We start from the raw sequence: 21,724 nt of genomic DNA, 5'->3' as shown, positions 1-21,724 counted from the left end.
ACGACATGTTTTAAGTTGTGGGCTTAATTTGTCGCGACTAGATGGTTGTTAGCCGTGCTTGTGTATATGTAGGGGGTTTGTATTTACTGGTTTTGAAGAAATATCAATAAATATCATGTGCTCCTTGTTAATTTAATTTTATATTATTAATTTATCAGCATAATTTGATTTGTCTTGATCTATTTTTGGACTAGTCCATAATTGGAAACTAAGTCCTATTGTGATCCCAATTACTTACTTAGGCAAGCGACATAATTTCATACAATGAAATTTGACCTCCTTGGATTATTAGCGAATAATTTTTGTCACGACAATTACAGAATTGTCGCATCTCGAAACGACAAATTGACCAAGGAATCTGTCACTTATCATTGGTAGAATCCAATCCTTTTGCCTTTAACTATAAATATTAAAGATCTATTACAGGATCTAAGGGGTATATATTTAGATATTCCGATGATGTTGGCATTATGCAAACATTCTATTTCAAAGCTTAAATTTTTAGCCTAGGGGCTTATATTGTTTGTCTTGCTCTAAATCACAGTCAAATGCATAATTTTTCCCCAAGACAAGAGAATGATCTGAATCGCGTGATCGACTCTCTCTCTTTTTATTCAAGACACTTCATATAATAATGAAAGTAAGACCCTTATAGTGTTAGGAAAGTAATTAAATGACTTAATCTATCTTTTGTATTGTCAAATTGATCTTGGTATGAGTAATTCTCAAGGCTAGTAACTACGATTTCTTTTTGTGACCTAAAGTATAATCAAGTTTACAATGTGTTATTCTGGGCCCATTGATGATGCATCGAGATTCTAATAGATTAAAAGATTCATGCAATTAGTACAAGATAAGATGAATTAGTTACTAAATTTAAGCATGACAATTATTGCAATTTCTCCATAACCACATGATCTGAAGCTCGTGACAGTATCACGTGGTTGGTCACGTTTTGCGCATCACGTGCATAAGAGTCGTGGCGTAGCAAAAATTTAGAAAACTTTTTGTTTCTTAGGCAGCGTGGCCGAGTGGTTAAGGCGACTGACTCGAATCTTTTGAGTTATCAGTTGGGATTTTCCCGCGCAGGTTCGAATCCTGCTGCTGTCGTTCTTTTTATATGAGGAAACTTTTGCAACTTCAATATGTTTCTATTTTTTTATGCTTGCAAATTCTTTTATTGATTTTTTATAAATACTTATAATGTTTTTCTAATTATATCTGTTTTGTTTTTTGTTATTCTATCAACCAACGAATTTATCTATCATGTCGAATTCCAACAATAGTAATAGTAATTCACAGCCTTCTTATGAAGTACCTCATTCCGAACAAGCCTGTGGTTTATTTGCCAGAAATGATTTAAAGTATATGCCTAATTTAGGCAATACTCATTTAGTCTCAAGAAAATTGCCATTCAAGTACGTTCGAGATACCAATTTTAATTCACCATCATTTGCGCAAAGGCAATTATCAAATTTTCAACAGGCTCAACCACAAATTGATGATTCAGGCATCAAAGATGATGAAGAACAGAATTATTACAAGCATAAACAAGAAATAGATATGATCATTGGTGAATTGCTTGAACTGTTGAATAAGAAGAGAATAGAAGTTTTACATGAATTGAAATATTACTCAGGTCCGATAACTTCTGATATTGAAGAATCAATTATTAAGGTTGATATGAGTCATCAATACATGATAGAACATTTGAAATATAATGAGGATTTTAATAAATCCATTATATTGTTAGATGCTAAAGCTGGAAAAGTCATAAGCGCAGTTTCAGATCATAGGAAAGAACTAATATTCTTAAGTTACTTGTTAAACCGTCCACAAACAAGACTAGAGCATGAGTTTGGTAATAATTGCAACAATCTCTCCTACATGGACCTGGGGAATGAGGTGCATTTAACTAAACGTCTGGATCACAGTGATATTGAAAAAGAACAAAAACAAGAACATTTTAATTTACAAAGAGACGTTAGGGTCAATGATTTACACTCTACTGTTTCTGATTTACTGGATGAAATAAAGTATTCAGAGCATATTGGATTTGAGGAAGAACAAAAGAATCAATCACGTATTGAAGAGGGTACAGATGTTCAAGAAGGCCAAAAGACTGATAATAAGAGTGAGGATGAATGGACTGATTGTGAGGATGAGTATGATAGTGAGCATGATAGTGAGCATGAAAGTCAGCTTGCACTTTCTGATTTATTTGATGAAAGACGGGACTTAGAGAATATTGAAGAACAAGAGTATACTGATTATCAAACATTTGATGATGATGATGACACATTTGTTGAAGAGGAAGAATGGACTGACTACGAGAGTGAATATTCAGATCATATTAGATTAGAGGAAGAACAGGATTATAGTGATGAAGGACTTCTTGATGATCAAACACTTGTTGAAGACGAATGGAGTGCCTACAATAGTGAAGATAATAGTGACTACAATAGTGAAGATCGTAGTGAATATAATAGTGACTACAATAGTGAATATAATAGTGAATATAATAGTGAATATAATAGTGAATATGATAGTGAATATGATAGTGAGTATTATAGTGAATTTGACAGTGAGTATTCTAGTGGATTTGACAATTTCTTTGGTCCTTATTTTGATAGTGAAGATAGTGAAGATAATGAAGATAGTGACTACAGAGAATCTGATTCTGATATACGAGAATCTGATAGTGAGGCTTTTCATGGTGAGGCTCCCAGTGAGGCTCCCGACGCAGACAAAGCAAAGAAATGCAAGAAAGAAAAAATATCAACTTCTTTGCTGCTTAATGATAATATTCCATATCAATACTATCAATACTTGTTGGCTATATTATTCATTCTTAGTTTCGTATACTGTATACTATTTACTCTCGAACATTACGTGTATCCATTGTTTATTAATTATATTCTTTCTCCATAAAATGTCACTCAATAAATAGTAAATAGTTTTAATTCAATAATATTATCAGACTATAATAATTATCTATAAATTATAAATTATAAATTGTAGCATAAGCATATAATCCATCATCTGTTAGCAGAGCAGCTCCTTTTTTTAACTTTATAAGTTGTTATCAATTTGCCCCATTAGGAAATGCGGACTAAATATGCATTAATAAAACACGAAAGTTTTACCTTTTCTTTAATTGTAACCTGTAAATGTCAAAAGTCGCGTCACAAATTTCAGCTAAAACGCGTTATACTAAAATTTAAAAATTAATGTCTTACATGTCTGCCCTTCTTATAGTGTATAATACTGTAAAGGAATTGATTCGGTACAGTGAGGGTTAGATCTTTCTGCTCAACTATTATTCCATCTTTTGACTTAATTCATTTTTCCATAAATCCAATTTCATTTGCTTAACTGTTCCCATTCTCATTCTCATCCCCATTCCCATTCCCATATATTATTACCGTACATTCCTGATTTCAATAATTATAATAATAATATTTGACGATTTGCTATAATCTTCTTTTGACATCTTTGGTTTTACACTACTTATCTCATCCGACTTTGAAATCATCCTTCGTTACCGTATTAAATTAATTAAGTAGTATCTTCACCTACAAGAATAGCTATTTTTATTTGACTTGTTCTACTGACTAAGTCTTGTGTAGATACTTGTCATTATCATTTCAAAAATGTCTACAACTTCAAGTAAACTTACTACTTCAACAAGGTTTCCCTTACATGAACAATCTTTAAATAATGACAATCCATCGAATAATATGAAAGTTATAGATACTCCAATAAGTCATAAATCAAATTATAAATCAAAAATGTCAACTCCTCCGGAAAGTATATTTGTTAATAGAAAAAGACCTTTAGGTATGGAAACTCCTATTAAACATATGATTCATGATCCAACTAATATTAATTTAGATCCAACCATCCTTTCTTCAAATTCAATGTCTTTACTTTTATCTCCTGCTTTTTCTTCTCCTCTGCAACATCATCAGAATAATAATATTCATTTAAATAATGATTATAATAATCATATTAATAATAATATTAATACAACTTCATTGAAACCTCCGGCTTCTTATATTAAACCTGGTAATTCATTCTTATCAACTACTAAAGAAGATCCAAATAAATCTTCAACCACTAAAAAGGTTAAAAAGGCTAAACCATCTAAGGAAACTACCTTTGATTTACAATCAGAAGATAAACCTCCATATTCATATGCGACTTTGATTGGAATTTCTATTCTTAGTCATGAAGATAAAAGATTAACTTTATCACTGATTTATCAATGGATTTCTGATACTTTTAAATATTATAAACGTGAAGATGTTGGATGGCAAAATTCAATTCGTCATAATTTATCGTTAAATAAAGCCTTTGTTAAAGGTGAAAAATCAAAAGATGGAAAGGGACACTTTTGGTTAATTAAACCAGGATGTGAAGAACAATTCTTGAAATCAAGATCTGTTAAAAAGAGTTCTTATCATGAAGTTATGGATCAAATTAAAAATGCTAATCATTATTGGAATAGAGATGATACAAAACGTTCTATGAATGCTATTCCATCTTCACCAAATATTAGTACTGATTATGAAGATCAATCTATTAAAAGAAGAAAATATTCAGAAATTGATAAATCTGCTGATTATGATGATGAAGAAGAATATAAATATGCGTATGTTGATGAAGATTCAAATAAAAGATCTCATGAAGGTAGTAATGCTGATGATGAACAAGATGATGATGATGAAGCAGATATAACTCATGTTTTGCAACCACATCATACAGCCATTGAAGAAAATCCATTTGGTAATGTTACTAAAACTCCAAAAACCAATACTCATGCTCCAACATTTGTAGTATCTGAATCTCCTGATAAACCTTTATTGGCAGGAAAGAATTTAACTTATACTTCATCATTTAGTTGTAATTCAAATTTAGAATTATCTCCAGTAAGGCCCAGTGAAACTGGACCATTATTAGAACCATTAACTCCAGCCAATGATATTTATCAAAGACAAAAGAATCAGCAACCAAATTTTATTCAAACCACTACTCACAATAATTTACAAGCTTTCTCTCAGTCATTATTACCAGTATTATATCAAAGACCATCACTCATAAATAATCATATACTGCAGATTCAACCACCAAATAATAATGCTAGTGGTACAACAAGTACTACAAGTACTACTACCAATATTTTACAAAAGACTCCTAAGGGAACTACAACTAGAACTCCTATCAGACTCTTAAGAACTCCTCAAAATAATTCAATTATGAAAAAACTTTGGAATTCACCTTCATATTTGGATGATTTCTACTATAGTCCTTTGGTACATAATCAATCAGGTAATGGAGTTCCCAACTCGACGTCTAGAACTTATCATCATAGTTTAACATCATACGATGATGATGATATGATTTTAAGAAATTATGATCATCATCATCATACTATTACTTCAGCTTCTTCACCATTAGTTAGACGTTCCAATAGTGCATCAGTAATTGATACTGGTAGGAATTTATATAATGATCTCAAACAAATGGAATCATTAAAGTCTAAACCATCAATAGATAAAAGCTCACCAACTACTGAGCCAGATGATAGTTAGGAGTTAAGACATGGAGTCTCTTTTGGTTTCTGTTGGGTATTTTTGGTTACATTCAGTTCAGGATGGATAGTTAATGCGGTTGGCACCATATCTTATATTATATTATATTATATTACTAATAATATTGTTTTTTACTTGTTTTGTTTCTCTTGTTTTGTTATACCGTTTGGTAAAGTCTTTTTTCTATGACAATGGATGTCATTCTTATTTTATATATTATTCTATATTCCCTTCTATATTGTAATTGTATTATTTAAAAGCTTATTAATCTGTACTAGCGCACCCTTTACATCCGCACGTAATACATTGTAAATTAGTGATTTTGTCTTCGTCTTCACCATTTTCTATTAACTTATCCTTTGGTACTCTACACACGCACGTACTTTTATGATTCTTATCTGATACCATAATACATTGTACACAACATAAATTTTCATAACCTTGTTTCTTCCATTTAGCGATTAAATCTGCATTTACATAATTTTGAAGTAAAAGCCAATCATAAAGATCTTTACTGATTAGTTTCCTCTTATAATACATCTCATATACATATCTTGATATTTGATGATTAATTTGATATATCTTCCATAATGATTGTTTCTTTGTAGCCGTTTTATCATCTTCAGTTTGTGCTTGCCTTAATTTAATAATTAACTTATCTAATGTAGGCTTGATTTTATTGTATCCATCCGGTGGAGCAGAATTCTTCTTAATCTTTTTAGTCGGTACTTTCGGCATAGTTATTGTGTGTTGTGTGAGATGTTTTGATTACGCTTACTAGTTGACCTCCAAAAACGAGTTGGTTAATTTTTAGCAACAGAAAAATTTCCAGCATACAAAACAAAATTGCCTTCACTGTTTAATTCATCCGCCATCAATTTTCAATATATATATATATATATATCAACGGTGCAGGATGGATGACTCTGTAAAGGACTTGATACGATTTGTAGTTAGATCGTTCTATACATTACCCTATGTATTGGTTCTTGATGCAGTATTAAAACATTCAGTATTATCAGAAGATGACTTAATTCATTTATTAAGCATAAAAAGAAAAGAATTAAGAGGACTATGTAATACATTAGTAGGTGATAGATTAATGACCAATCATATTCAAAAGGAAGAAAATGTTCAAATGAAATTTGTTACTAAGACTTATTATTTTATTCATATAACAGAAACTATTGATTCAATAAAATGGAGAATTCATTCTATTGTTAATACATTAAATGAAGAAATGACTCAATTTGGTAATCCTCAAGGTTATGTTTGTCCAAGATGTGGTAAAAAAGTTAGTCAATTAGATGCAATTTCTTTATTAAGTGAAGATAAAACAGAATTTGTTTGTGATGTATGTCAAGGAATTCTTATAGAAGATGATTCAAGTCAACAAGCAACTTTAAGACAAGAAAAATTAGAGAAATTAATGCTTCAAGTTGATCCAATAATTAAGTATTTAAAGAGAATAGATGAATCTGATATTCAAGATAATGATTTTGAATCAGCACTTATTCAATCAATTCCAGCTCAAAGTGAATCAACTGCTTCATATACTTTATCTAATCGTGTTAGTTCTAAATCAAGATCAAATATGTCACTTGAAACTCAAGCTGCAAGATCTCAAGCTACTTTACATGTTTCAATTACTGCTAATGATGAAAATTATGAAAGAGAACAAATGGAAAAGGAACAACGAAGACAAAAATTAGAACAAAATGCATTACCATCTTGGCATACAGCCAGTACTGTTGGTAAAAATCTTGGAAAATTAGAAAATGATGATAATAATGAAATATATAGTAAAGAAGGTACCCCTATTAAGAATGAAGATGGAGAATTAAATATAAAAGCTGAAGATGAAGATATGGAAATTGATGAAGGAATAGATGTCAAACCAGATAAATCTTCATTAACTAAGGTTTCAGAACCAACAAGTCATAATATTGCATCGGATAAAGATAGAGAAGCACAAGATGCTTTAGCATCCTTCTATGCTCAATTGGCTGAGAAGGAAGCACAAGAAGATGATGACGATGATGATGATGACGATGACGACGATGATGATGAGTTTGATGATTTAATCTAATCATAATGGTCGTCATCCCATTACATCATGTAAATATCATAATCATAATAATCATAATAATTAAATCAATTATAACAATAATTACAAATTTCTTAAGTATCATATTGATAACAAAATGTGAGTCAAGCATGTCGCAATCGCCGCACCGCAAGCCTTAATCGGGATGAATTTTTCAGTTAATTTTTCAACCCCAGCTGGAGAAGCCCTTAACTATTAAATTATATAATTGTGTAGTAGTAGACTATAAATTTATATAGTTTAAGTTATAATTGTAATTTCAAGTATTAACATAATGACAACTGTAAGTAAATCATTAAGTAAAGAATTTATAAGTAATTCATATACTAACGTTTTAAATTAATCCTATAGAAAAAGCAAGTAGATCCAATAAAATCATTTATAGCAGGTGGTACAGCTGGGGCTATTGAAGGAGTTGTGACATATCCATTTGAATTTGCTAAAACAAGATTACAATTAGTAGATAAATCATCTAAAGCATCGAGAAACCCTTTAGTATTAATCTTTAATACTGCTAAAAAGCAAGGTATAGGTGCATTATATGTAGGGTGTCCTGCGTTTGTTGTAGGTAATACAGTTAAAGCATCAATTAGATTTTTAGGATTTGATTCTATTAAAGCATTATTGGCTGATAAAAATGGGAAATTATCGGGTCCAAGAGGAGTTATAGCAGGACTTGGAGCAGGATTATTAGAATCCGTAATAGCTGTTACACCATTTGAAGCCATTAAAACTGGATTAATTGATGATAGACAAACTGCAAAACCAAAATATCAAAATGGTTTAATATCTGGTACAGTTAAATTATGTAGAGATATAGGATTTAAAGGAGTATATGCTGGAGTTGTTCCAGTTTCATTAAGACAAGCAGCAAATCAAGCTGTTAGATTAGGATCATATAATGCTATAAAGACAATGATTCAACAAGCTTCAGGTACTAAACCAAATGAACCATTAAGTTCATTAGCAACTTTTTCAGTAGGAGCATTTGCTGGAACTATTACTGTATATACTACCATGCCAATAGATACAGTTAAAACAAGAATGCAAGCTTTAGGAGCTGAAAAGAGATATAGTTCAACATTAAATTGTTTTGTTAAAATCTTTAGAGATGAGGGATTATTAACCTTCTGGAAAGGTGCAACTCCCAGATTGGGTAGATTATTCTTTAGTGGAGGTATAGTATTTACAATCTATGAAAAGATGTTAGTTATAATGGGTTAAATTTTATATATATATATATATATATTAATTAATTTAAATAAAATTTTCTTCATGCATGTCCAGTATCGGGTTCTTCATAAGTCTCTACATTATCAGTTGTAGTATTAACTGTTACAGGATTATTTGATGGAGGTGATAAAATTGCTCTTTCAATTTGTTTAACTTTATAATAATCCACAATAGATTTTAATATTATAAATACTCCAAAGGCAATAATTCCATACGCAAAATATGGAGTACTTGTAGGTGAAGGTATAGGTGATGATGGATCAGTAGCATGTTGTTGAAATAAATGAGAATTATAAGTATCAAGATTTTCACTAGATGTTTTCAGCATTTTATCTATATCATACAGATTAGGATCATTAGGTTCATACCGATCTGGTACTCTATCTGAATGTCCAAAATTAGATGGAATCATTTGATAACCATATAGTATAAAAGTTATTCCAAGACCAGCTCTAGAACCTTGTTTGGCAGCATGAGATGTATGTAAAAGATAACAAAGAACAAATCCCACAAATTGGAAAGCTACTGTTACAAGTCCATTCCATACAAAATTTGCCATATTTCCTACTGGTAAACCTTCAACAAATACTTCATCTTCATACATTGGAGCTATTACAGCAGATTCCCAATATTCTGGAGTTGCATCTGCTGCTGCTTCTTCATATGATGGAGGATGAATTTCTTGTTCTTGTCTAGTGGATTCTGTATCAGGTTTAGCCATTAAATTACGAAATACTCCATCTGTACCTTGACCTATAAATCTTCCTGGAGTATTAGTTTGCATTCTACCAGTTGTTAATCCATTATTTATTCTTTCATATGTTTGTTTAATAGGTACTAAATGATGAACAATATTCATAATTCGTTGTCTAGTAGTTAATTTAATTCTTGTGGTTTGTCGTTCTAAATCTTCAGTTGTATCTGTTTGATTTACGGAAGCAGAAGAACTTATAGGTTCAGATGTATCATCATCTGTTCCTCCTGTCATAATATTAGGATAAGTTGCAGAGGTTGGTTCTTGTGATGATGAACCTAGAGTAGTAGAAGATGTACTTTCTAATCTAGTATCATCTTCAATATGATCATAAAAGTTGGATTTATCAGATTTATTATGAACTTCTAAATCTTGAAGTGATGTACCTTCTTCATCGTCACTTCCAGGGGAATTAAATGAATCAAGTAATCGACGACTTTCTGGTTTAGGCAGTACTGAACTTAACTCATCCAACTCATCCAAATCCGTACTATCCATGTCCTTTGAAGAATCTCTATTATTGATCTATAAGTAAATGTGTATGTTAGTAATCCTGTAAAGAAGGAGGCAAAGCTAATACTCAGACCAGTACAACGTCCAAGACATCATTACACCTCAAATTATGATACTTAGTTATACATACTCTAATAAATCTGGACATAATAGTTATGCTTTATTGGTGCTATATATAGTAAGGTAACTTTTTTAAGTAGTACTTTCTATAATTAGTGTATCGTTTGTTACCAGCAATACTTTTCTCACTATCTCTTGTTTCGTATAATGACGCAAGAGTGAGCGAGGTGCGCGCTACCATACCCAAATAGGCAACTATTATTCTTAGATTAGATAGATTAGTGTACATACTCCTAAGTTAACTAGGTTAGAGTGTATATAATCTGTTTACATATATGTGTTAGACTGATTTTCATTAATGATTAGACTTAGTGTTACTAGAATTAACCGCATACTATACTATACTACTATACTATAGTATACCATACCATACTATACTATACTATACCATACTATGCCAACTTTCTCTTCTTCCTATCCTTGGCATCAACAGCTTTCTTCAAGTTTCTTAACACTACCAATTGCTTGAAATGACGAGCAATACCATACTCAACAAGCCATAATGGTACAAATCTAGATACCCAATGAAGGAAATATGAACGAGCACCTCGGTATATATTAAAACCAGGATCACTCTTTTTAGTAATTACTGCTACTACTTGTTTAGCATAATCTTCAGCAGAAATATTTAAATCTCTTGACATCATAGCCGATGATCTTAAACTTTCTAAAACTCCTGGTACATCATATCTTGAACCAGCCATTGAAACTTTAACATTAGAATCACAAATTGCAGTATCAACTCCTCCAGTAATTACACTATGAACTCTAACCCCAAAAGGTTTCATTTCCATTCGAAGTACCAGAGCATACAGATCAATAGCAGATTTTGTTGCACAATAAGCTCCCACCCATGATAATGGACATCTTGCACAAACTGAACTAGTATAAACTATAGTACCTTTAGCAGCAATAACAAAATCAATCATATATTTAGTCATATAAATATGACCTAAAGTATTGATTTTAAATAATCTTTCTAAATCATCATCATCAATTTCAACTGATGGACCTCCCACAGATATTCCAGCATTATTATATAAAATATCTAATCTACCACCAGTTTGTTGTTTAACAAATTCAGCCCCCTTTTTAATTTCTTCAACACTAGTGATATCACAAGCAAAAGGTATTACTCCATATTCTTCCTTTAATGGATTCATTTCCCAGAGTAACTTTTCTGGAGCACTTCCAAGAACTTTATACCCTTTCTTAGATAATACAATTGCTAACTGATATCCAATACCAGATGAAGCACCCGATATTAACGCATACTTTTGATTTGAGTCAGACATTTATCTAACTAATTTTACAATAAGTTACTTCTAGAGATATAATTACAATTTATAAAAGAACAACATATACAAAGTCAAAGTCAAACTCAATTTATACTTGTGATCCCCCGTTCGTGATATTCTACAGTATAAATCATAAATTACTTAATGCAGTAGTAAAGAAAAATGTTGGATGAGGGGACCCCCATGTGAAAGAGTCTCGTGCTCACGACAATAAAGCTTAGATTTTTTTATGTTTGTTTAAACTAAAAAGCTTTTTTACTTTGTACTTTTATTTAATTATATATACAGTACATATATAAACATTTATTTATTTATTTATTAATTACATTACATTATCTAATTTCTAATTTCGTCTAATAGTTACAAATAAAGTGCGAGCATTTATATCGTGATTATAAAATACTCTATCAGTTTCTACTACGGTTGGTGGAGGTGGAGGTATGTAATCAGGATTCTTTACTTGAGTTCTGTTAACGAATATTTCATTATATTCATAAACTTCGGGTACTCCAATATCAACTCCACCAGGTAAAATACTTGATGGAGCTGGAGTTCTAAAAGTTTTTGGTAAATCAGATAAATCTGGTAATACTGGTCCTCCTCTTGCAGCATGGGATGCAATTCTTCTTGATGTTGTACTTCTACCAGATGATTGAGGTAATTGATCTTGTTCATTAAGTAAATGTCTTCTTTTACGTCGACTATCTCTTTCAATTTCCTTTTCAAGTCTTTCAACTTCTAATTGAGTTAATTTAACTAATGATGGACTATAATCTCCAACACTAGTTGGATTTCTTAAGATTGAAAAAAAATCATCAACAACATTATAATCTTGAGATATAAGTCGAAGTGATGGAAGTATATGAGCTCGAATTTCATCTTCTTGAATTGGTCCTCCATCAAAACTATATCCAACAAGATGTAAAGCTTTATGATATAATTGAGTTTGTTCTCTTATTGTATGAGCTATAGCTGTCATAAATTCTCCTGGTAAATTTAATTCATCACACATTGTAGTAGCAAAATCTTCTGGATCACTTTCTCCATAATTTAATATATCCCATTCAAATTGATCAGTAAGTTGAGTATTATTTATAGTAATATCAACTTTTATTGGAATTCTAATTTCTCCTGAAGTCTTTTGAGGTTTCTTTTGATAATCATGAATTTGTTCTTTAATTGATGTTAATATATTATCATAAAATCCTCGAGGTATAAATTTATAATCTTCAAGAATTTGTTTAGTAAATCCTTCAACTGTCATAACTTCTTCATTTAAATCCCATAAAAATGTATCTCTTAATTTAAATCTATCTCTTTCAACATCAAAATCTAATCTTATAGGTACATAATGTTTTGGTTTATTACTATATTTTAATACTTTAGTATTAATTTGATTATCTGTTAATCCCCGTTCTGGTAATACTACTTTAGTGGATGTATTACTTATTCCATTACCATATCCTTGATAACCTTCACCCCAAATTGAATTATTATATTGACCCTTTTGAGAAAGATTAATAGCATTCATTCGAAGTTGTTTTATATGAGAATAAGCTTGAAAATCTTTACTAAGTTTTTCAATTTGGGCTTTACCTTTCTCTATTTGTCCAGGGATAGCATTCATAAAATTTGAATCTCGTTTAATTATAGATTCATATAATTTTATATCAGTACTTACATCTTTTCCTTGTTTCTTAAGTTCTTCAGACCATTGATTAATATTATTTAATGTTCTCATAGGTAATTTAGAAAGAACTTCAGGAGGAAATTGTGGTGGTAAATTAGGATCTCTTGGACCAGGAATAACTCCTCCAATTGGTACAGATTGTTTAGGTATTCTACCGGGTCCAGGAATAAGTCCTGCCACTACAGGAGAATTTTGACTACCAGGAGGTATTCCTACTGCAGTAGCTACATTAGGAGGTTGAATTATAGGATTTGGACCTTGAAATGAACCTCTTTGATTCTGTATAACTTGTTGTGGTGGACCATTTTGAGTTCCAATAAGTGGTTGAACTTGTTGGGAAGGTTGTCTAATCTGCAGTTGAGGAAGTTGTTGTTGCTGTTGCTGTTGTTGCTGTTGTTGCTGTTGCTGAATTTGTTGTTGCTGCAATGCGGCCTGCTGCATCGCTCTCTGACGTTGAAGTTGAGCTCTCATTATTTCTTGGAACTGGGGATGATTCTTGAATTGTTGTAGTTGTTGTGGTGTAAGACTAGCGAGAAATTGTGGAGTTATGGGTACTCCTCTATTCTGTTGCTGAGGTTGTTGTGCTCCACCCATGGGAGGTGACATCTGAGGGTGTCCGTCTGTTTGCCCCGGTTGGTTATAATTCATGATAATTTGATGTTTTGTATTAGTACTATGGTTATATGTTAAGTAGAGTTAACTATGAGGATTATTGAAATTCTCTGGCTCGGGATCCCGATTGGGGAACTGTGGTGTGTGCACGACCAACTGCAAAAATTTACCAAACTAATAATTTTTTTTTTAAATTTACTATTTGCAATTACATTTATTTATTTATTTATTACACAATTTATAGAAATTAACTAAGTCATAAAGTCAAAGATGGAGCCCATGTTGACATACCGTCTACCACAGTCATCCAAATATTTGTTGACTACCTGTTGACAGTAAGTAAACAATTCTCGGTTCTGTTCTGCCAATGCATCAGTTTGTCCACTCGGTAATTTAGGAGGAATATCCTTTTCATCAAAGCTATAGATGGGTCTTAATTGATTCTTTTTTGTTTTTTCTACGTCGAAAATGGCATTGAAATAAAGTAATTGATTATATAATGCCTTATCGGTATATTTAAATCTCATAATACCTTTACATCCATAAGCTTTACCTGAAATTCCAATACATCTTTTACCATAAACTGATATTTGTCTGGTAGTAATTCCACAAGCTGAATCATCACATACTAGCCATCCTGCATAATATAAGGAAATATGTTGTCTAATTTCTCTTTCTAATTGACTAGTTAATTTTAATGTAGGGAAAGTAAATTGACATGAATTACATTGAATTCCACTAAATGTAACAGTATAATCCTTTGAAGATTGAATCCCTCCAAATTTGAACTGTTTATTACATTTACATTGTAATACAAGGAAACTTGTATTTCTAAATCTTTCTGAATCAGAAACACTAGATTCTAAGGGCATAATTTCCCCAAATTGTCCCTCATTTTGTTTAACTCTTAATACATATTTCTTAGTATCGATATTTAATGATTTTGCAACTCTCATCATATCAACTCCTTCAATTCTTTCTAATAATCTTTCAACTGGGGCAAAGATTTGTTTTTCAAGATAATAATCAGTATCAGGACGAAGATTTGATCCTTTACTGAAAACTTCTTGAATTGCTCTTGCTCTTTCTGCTGGAGTAGAATTTTCTGAATCTTTTTCATTATCAGTAATAATATAAGTTATAACACTACCAGCTTTAATTACTTTACCTTCATTTCTTAATCTTAAAGCAACTTGAACTTGTGGCATTGATTTCCCATTAGGATAACTACCGGGATCCTTTGATAATCTAGTATTAATTCTAAATTTTTCAACTCCAATTTCAAAATTTTTAATTTTATTAGTCATATCTTCTAAATAATCATAAACTTCTCCAATGGCTTGTTCAGGATCTAAATCAGATAAAATTTTCATTAATACAAAAGTAGATATATCTTTTGAAAGTTGACAATATTCACGACGTCTCATATCTAATCCTTTAACTTCTAATGTTGTATTAACTTTGCCAGTTACTTTATCAAGGGTAGCATTCATAGCAGCATATTTCTTTTTTGCATGTAATAAAAGTCTTTTAAATACATTATCAATATCAATTTCTAATAATCTATAACGTTCATTAACTTTAAGTTTAAATTCTTCACCAATTTTAAGTGCTTCATTAAAATTATCAACTCCGGTATCAATCATAACTGAATCTGTATCACCATAAACTACTCTTAATCCAACAGATTCTGCTAATTGTCTTGTATCCATTAAAATTTCTCGACCTTTATTGGTAACCAACATTGCCAATGGTTTAGCATAAAATCTTGAATTAATATAACCTAAACAACCATACATTGAATTGGCCGTTAATTTTAATGCTTGTTGTTTAATATCATATTGAGCTCTTTGAAATGGAGTGTTTTTTGGATCTTTTAAAAGTTTTTTAACTTCTCTACGACGATTAACTAATGTACTTAATAATCGAGGAAGTACTCCCATTGAACCAGATTTATCAGGAAGTAAAGGCATATCTCTATCTTCATCATGAGTTAAATTAAAATTATCTCGATCTACTGTAGTAAAACAAATATTAAATTCTTGAATAATACTTGGATATAAAGAATTAAAATCCATAACCAATATAAAATTCTTATGTAACCCCTTTTCAGGTTCAAATACTAAACCACCTTGATATTTTGGTTTTTTATTGGAAGTTGCTGTTGTGGCATCTTCTTCAGTGGCTTCCATTTTAGCTTGATTAGAATTCTTATGATATTTATCTTCTTTATCAGGTATCATATAATTATTTCTTTTAAATTCATGTAATAAAATGAATTCATTTCTACCAGCTCTTGTACCACTAAGAGTATGAGACCAAGCATTTCCAGCAATATTAGTTAATTGTTTAGATAATGATAAGATTTGAATTGAAAAGGCAATTTCCGCCGTAACTTTAACATTAATATCATTTTCTCTTAATGCCATCATAAGAAATGATGCATCTTCACTATATTGAGGATTCAGAAAATTAATTTCTAAGGGATTTATTGATTTATGACATACAATATCATACATTTCTGCTAATTCCCATGATTGACATTTAGTGGTTAATGATTGACCTAATTCATTAGCAATATCACAAAGTAATCGACCTTGAAAGACTTCTCGAATTAATAAATTATTATTAAATGAACTCTTATTAAATCTATCAGGCCATGATTTCCTATTCCGACGTCCAAGTGTTGACCAAGTATAAACTTGAAGATCATGCATTCTTTGTACTAAGACATCTAAAGAAATATTTTCAAGTTTATGACCAATAAATACATCTGGATCAAGAGTCTTAATATAACCTGCTAAAAAATTTAACATTACCTTTTCATTAGGGAAAGATTTAACATTAATATTTTGCTTTTGAGCTAATTGTTGTAAACCAGGTGGAACATTTACTGAAGTTAATGGTCTAACCACCGTAAGAGTTGAATCTGGTTGTAACCCTTCAGCAATTGGAGCATCTTGAGGAACATTTTTATAAGTGGCAAGAGATACTGATACAATTTCTTGTTTATTCAGTTTAGGATTCATAGTAGTTTGAACTGAAATTGACGTAAGAGTTAAATGAGGAGGATCAGGAATTTTACCATCAATTAATGGTTTAATAAATTTAGGAGATTCAACTGCCACTTCAACTTGACAATGAGAAGAATTCTGTATGGCATTAAAATTCCCATTAGATATTTCTAACCAACATGGACCCATAATATTTTGTTGTAATACAAATGATTCAAAGATATTGGCATTAGTTCCAAATACTCTTTGAAATGTATTACCTTCTAAATGGGCAGGCATAATTAAATTCTTATTTCTCGTTGTTTTATATGGTAATAATACTTTTAAATAATCAGTTTCCTTGGGAATTCCTGCAAGTTCAAAAGCATATTTCTTAGTTTCAGGTTTAGCTTTAAGTTGATCTAATCCATACTTTTCAATTAATAATGGAGCTATTTCTTCATGAATATCTTGAGGACTAATTTCATCTTCCACATCTTCTTGTCCATCAACTAATCGATACTTCCTAGGTAAAAAATATAATTCCCGACATAAACCATTAATTTGAACTACGGCTGAAGCATATTGATTTTCATTAATTAATACTTTACCAAATAATAATAATGATCCATCAACTTCACTATAGTCTAACCAAAACATTTTAAAAGTATCTGATTCCTTTACAATCTCTTCTTTATCAAGTTTTTCAGTATAGTTTACAAAGGAAGTATCTGAATGTCTTAATGGAGAAGATGATTGAATATCTTTGGCCTTAACTGCTGAAAATGTAGCTCTATTGGCTCTACCGATAACTGCGGCTGCTCGTGGTCTTCTGGCTACTACGATATCTTCATCTGAATCATCTTCTGATACTTGTTCATCATCATTATTATCATTATTCTCTTCCCTTTTAATTGTTTCTTCAGGAACTATATTCTCCTTTTCGCTGGAATCATTCTCAACATTGCCAGTCTTAATAGGTGACGATGGTTGACTAGGTATACCATAATCTTCTTCTAAATCTTCTTCTTGTACAACCTCTTCCTTTTCCCTCTTGGTTGAGGTAGAGAAGTTGAACAAAGCTTTAGGATTCTTCCGTTTAGTTGAATTTGTATTATTAACTCCAAACACATTAAACTGATTCTTTCGTTGTTTCTTACTGATAGGTTCATCCTGGAAATCATCGAGAATATCATCAATGTTCGCATTTTTTCTTTCAGTTTGTACGGTATTGGTAGTTGGTTTAAAGAAATTACTAATTTTCGCAGTTTTAGTTACTTTAACAGGTTGGTGATGTTTATGTTTTCTCTTTTTGTTAGATACTTGATCATCATCATCATCAGAATAATAATTGGGTCTTGTAGATGCATCCCATTCATCAGCTCCAGTATCTACATATCCTTCACCATCATCATCCACTATAAAATCATCATTCATAAGTTGTTTCCGTTTATGTTCTCTATAAGTTTCTTCATCTACTTCATCATAAATTTCTCCATCTTCAATATCAGAAGTATCAAAATGACTAACTACTCCTGACTTTCGCGCCTGTCTAAGTTGTTTTAATTTTTCTCTTTTGCTGGCTCTTAACAGCATGGTCTGGTTAACTTAAATACTCGAACAATTGTTGGTAACTATACTGGAAAGTGGTTTAATATATAGTATTGTATTAGTTTAGGTCGGTTATATCGAAGTGAAATATTTTGGTATACGCGTCTGGGCTTTGTGTCACTTTTGGGCTTTGTATTTGTATTTGTGGTTATATATTTGTACCCATACGCGTAAGCCAATACTCAGTAAATAATTATAAGCAGAAGCGCTATGTAGAGTATAGTAATGAAGTTATGTATATAGTAATAATGAAGTTATGTCTATAGTAAGTAAGTAAGTAAATGATATATACGTACTGTATATATCATTTAATAGTACTGAGTATTGAGAATATGCTTATATGGAGTTACAGGAAGTATAGAGGATTCAATAAGGAAATGTATTGCACTATTGTAGACAAGATAAGTAATACTGCATAGTTTGTGTTCCGCTTGTAAAGTATTTCTCCAGATTTAGCGTGAATTTGATACAAATGTCACTTACTCTCTAAGCTGAACACTTTAGTTTATTAACTTATCATATATTAATAATGAATACTACACATATTAACAGTAACAATCTGAGACTGTATTCTGTTCACAGACTCAAACATAGAACTACAGTAGATGCATCTCAATTTTCTAATGGACCTGTTCAGCTGTAATGATCTTCTAGTTACCTTACCTTTTCTCTATTCTATACTTTTTTACAGATATGAGCAGAAACTCACATCTACTTACACCTAAATAACTAAACTCTTAATATAATATACATTTTATTACAATAACTATAACTAATTACTTCTAAATATCTCCAGTGCTTGAAATAATGGACGATTTTGAAATGGACAATTCTGAAATAGACGATTCTGAAAAGGACGATTCTGATATGGACGATTCTGAAAAGGACGATTCTGAAATGGACGATTCTGAAATGGACGATTCTGAAATGGACGATTCTGAAATGGACGATTCTGAAATGGAAGATGCTCAAATGAACGATCCTGTAATAGAGCGGCATCAGCACATTCTAGATGAGCTAATAAACTTTGAAACTGCAGTGGAAATATTAACAGAGCATTTTGAGAAAGGAGATACGGTGGATATTTTCGAAATTCATCGAGCAGGCAATTCAAGTTATGAACAACAAAAGCAAAACTTGAACGATTATCTTACACAAGCAGATGACACATATTTGGAACCATTTCTAAGAAAATATGACGTTCTGGATGGGTTGCTAAGCAAGCACACTAAAAAAGAATGTATCAAGCTTCTTTTCGAACTTCACAATTTCCACCGACTAGATTGCTTACAATTTCCTTTAAGTTCAAGAATTAGTGAACTACTAAGATCCATTAAAAGTAATATCTATACAGCCACAAGTAATTTGAAGTTCCGGAATTACTTTGAATCGTACGCAGATCTCAGTATGTTTCTTCGATTTGAACTAAATGAAGTTAATATAAAGGAATCTAAGAATATTAGGTACTACAGGATGAAATCTCTAGTAGGTAATTTTATCCCGGTGTCAACAACCTGGATCAATTATGAGGTACCCACTGACTTAACATTTAGAATAACTACTTCAAAACTTGGGTATTGTTCTATTTTGCCAGATAACTTAGAGGACGAAAATAGAATCATCCTGGAACAGTATGCAAAACTGAACTTTATTAAGAATATAATAAAACCCTTGCTTAACATCTTGAATCTAAGTTTAGAAGAGGATATTTCACTGATAACTGGTCCATATTACTCTATTAATAAAGCACGTAAACCAGATATTACTATCAGATATGATGGGCATGATAGATTACCTATCCAAGTAAAAAAGTTTTCGAACAGAGATTATTTCAATACGAAATCTGAACCTGAAGTTGGTTTGGAACCAGGAATTGAATTGATTGAGACTTTTAGCCTGGTTCTTTATCATTGTCTTTCATTGAAATCTTTCGTTGGAATATTATCAAATTGCAATGACATGATTGCCATTGATTTTAGTGATTCTATTCTACTGAATGAATTCTATAAATTGGACGACGAACCTAGGATCTTGAGGAACATTTCTTGCCGCATGTATAAACTAACTAATATACTTCAAATGCTTTTTTTCATTAAGAACTTTATCGAAAGTCCACAGCGATTAGACCAAGTCCTTGTTAAAAGCTTAAAAATAATAGGAAACAAGAAAAAAATGGTTGTTAACTCCCTTCATAGAAATTTGAACAGAAGATTCCCTCAACTACTTAATGAAACACCTCCACCTTCTCGGATGGACATCAATAACAAGCATCTAGCTCTCCAACCAAGTAATGGTCTTAATGTTTTAGCTGATGAGGCCATGTATGATTTATTTGGCTCTGCTAATTTAAACATCACAAAACTAATTCATAATATGCCACGAACACCACAGATGACTTGTTTTAACGTTCTATTGAATAATATTAAGTGGATCGAAATATTTGCCGGTGCCAAATTTGGAAGTAGCGATTCTATCGTGGTAAAAGTGCAGACTAAATCTCAAACCGAAGATATACTTAAAATATTCGATCCTATTAGATCAGAAACATTAACATATGCAAATGGTGATACAATAAGGAGTTTAGGAATTTGTTTTAATAACTTTGTTAAAGAATTACTTAGTCTTTATCAGCTCCGAGAACATGACTTTGTACCTAAAGTTTCTGAGATTGGTATTATTTATAGCAACGACAGCAAATATGAGTATCAATTAACTATCACAAATAATAATGTGACTGGCTTTTATTTCAATTACGCTTTTATTAAAGGTATACCATTTGGTGAATTAACTTATCTTCAGAGGTATTCATTTAAAAAGACCTTAAATTCAATAGTAGGTAAAATGCACGATACAGGAGTAGTGCATTTGAACTTGAACGAGAACAATATTATTGTTGAAGATTTGGCTTCCAAAAAAATTAAAATAGTAGGATTTTCGTCCCTGATGTTGCAGCGGACGGGGACAAGCTATTGGCCTTATGCGCCTTATGCTAGATATAAACGATACAATAAATGCGTGAATTTTAAGAAGTTGAAAGAAATGGACTGTGCAGATGTAAGAAAACTCCTTTCTAAAAGAGAATTTAAGCGTTCAAACAAAAAAAAGCTGAATCGGACACATCCTTTGAATACATATTGATCTTGTCTTTGACTACTTCTATTGTATATCATACACTAATAAAGAAGCCTTTAGGTGGTGA

General features: G+C 31.3%; 10 protein-coding genes and 1 non-coding gene across 11 annotated transcripts; 6 read left to right on the top strand and 5 right to left on the bottom strand. All coding sequences in view use genetic code 12, as the record gives it.

Annotated features, from left to right (window-relative positions):
• Positions 1-1,017: 1,017 nt before the first annotated feature.
• Positions 1,018-1,110, top strand: RJT21DRAFT_t19. The gene has a single exon. It is a non-coding gene; the product is annotated as a tRNA-Ser (tRNA).
• A 140-nt stretch (positions 1,111-1,250) lies between these two features.
• Positions 1,251-2,931, top strand: RJT21DRAFT_137923 (uncharacterized protein; the record flags this gene model as incomplete). Its single annotated transcript, XM_064883306.1, has 1 exon — positions 1,251-2,931. Exon 1 carries the CDS (start codon positions 1,267-1,269, stop codon positions 2,929-2,931), a length of 1,665 nt encoding a protein of 554 aa, XP_064741679.1. The 5' UTR covers positions 1,251-1,266.
• A 361-nt stretch (positions 2,932-3,292) lies between these two features.
• HCM1 (Hcm1p) lies at positions 3,293-6,052 on the top strand. The gene has a single exon (XM_064883527.1). It carries the CDS (start codon positions 3,654-3,656, stop codon positions 5,592-5,594), a length of 1,941 nt encoding a protein of 646 aa, XP_064741678.1. The 5' UTR covers positions 3,293-3,653; the 3' UTR covers positions 5,595-6,052.
• Positions 5,727-6,421, bottom strand: BUD31 (U2 snRNP complex subunit). The gene has a single exon (XM_064883526.1). The coding sequence runs from the start codon at positions 6,330-6,332 to the stop codon at positions 5,859-5,861; it is 474 nt and encodes a 157-aa protein (XP_064741677.1). The 5' UTR covers positions 6,333-6,421; the 3' UTR covers positions 5,727-5,858.
• Positions 6,421-7,918, top strand: TFA1 (transcription factor TFIIE subunit). The gene has a single exon (XM_064883305.1). It carries the CDS (start codon positions 6,511-6,513, stop codon positions 7,681-7,683), a length of 1,173 nt encoding a protein of 390 aa, XP_064741676.1. The 5' UTR covers positions 6,421-6,510; the 3' UTR covers positions 7,684-7,918.
• On the top strand, positions 7,916-8,996 carry CTP1 (Ctp1p). The gene is made up of 2 exons (XM_064880911.1): positions 7,916-7,984; positions 8,053-8,996. Exons 1-2 carry the CDS (start codon positions 7,976-7,978, stop codon positions 8,923-8,925), a joined length of 882 nt encoding a protein of 293 aa, XP_064741675.1. The 5' UTR covers positions 7,916-7,975; the 3' UTR covers positions 8,926-8,996.
• On the bottom strand, positions 8,960-10,415 carry RJT21DRAFT_118015 (uncharacterized protein). The gene has a single exon (XM_064880910.1). The coding sequence runs from the start codon at positions 10,184-10,186 to the stop codon at positions 8,975-8,977; it is 1,212 nt and encodes a 403-aa protein (XP_064741674.1). The 5' UTR covers positions 10,187-10,415; the 3' UTR covers positions 8,960-8,974.
• A 96-nt stretch (positions 10,416-10,511) lies between these two features.
• RJT21DRAFT_16480 (uncharacterized protein) lies at positions 10,512-11,858 on the bottom strand. Its single transcript, XM_064883525.1, has one exon. It carries the CDS (start codon positions 11,614-11,616, stop codon positions 10,714-10,716), a length of 903 nt encoding a protein of 300 aa, XP_064741673.1. The 5' UTR covers positions 11,617-11,858; the 3' UTR covers positions 10,512-10,713.
• A 1-nt stretch (position 11,859) lies between these two features.
• On the bottom strand, positions 11,860-13,982 carry SNF5 (Snf5p). Its single transcript, XM_064883524.1, has one exon. It carries the CDS (start codon positions 13,955-13,957, stop codon positions 11,963-11,965), a length of 1,995 nt encoding a protein of 664 aa, XP_064741672.1. The 5' UTR covers positions 13,958-13,982; the 3' UTR covers positions 11,860-11,962.
• A 145-nt stretch (positions 13,983-14,127) lies between these two features.
• POL1 (DNA-directed DNA polymerase alpha catalytic subunit) lies at positions 14,128-18,784 on the bottom strand. Its single transcript, XM_064880909.1, has one exon. It carries the CDS (start codon positions 18,508-18,510, stop codon positions 14,173-14,175), a length of 4,338 nt encoding a protein of 1,445 aa, XP_064741671.1. The 5' UTR covers positions 18,511-18,784; the 3' UTR covers positions 14,128-14,172.
• Positions 18,785-19,463: 679 nt separating this feature from the next.
• On the top strand, positions 19,464-21,686 carry RJT21DRAFT_118010 (uncharacterized protein). The gene has a single exon (XM_064880908.1). The coding sequence runs from the start codon at positions 19,468-19,470 to the stop codon at positions 21,661-21,663; it is 2,196 nt and encodes a 731-aa protein (XP_064741670.1). The 5' UTR covers positions 19,464-19,467; the 3' UTR covers positions 21,664-21,686.
• Positions 21,687-21,724: the final 38 nt, after the last annotated feature.

Source organism: Scheffersomyces amazonensis (genome assembly GCF_036850825.1).
Source record: "Scheffersomyces amazonensis strain UFMG-HMD-26.3 chromosome Unknown RJT21scaffold_1, whole genome shotgun sequence".
In the NCBI taxonomy this organism is placed as follows: domain Eukaryota; kingdom Fungi; phylum Ascomycota; class Pichiomycetes; order Serinales; family Debaryomycetaceae; genus Scheffersomyces; species Scheffersomyces amazonensis.
This window is presented reverse-complemented; position numbering and strand designations above follow the sequence as displayed.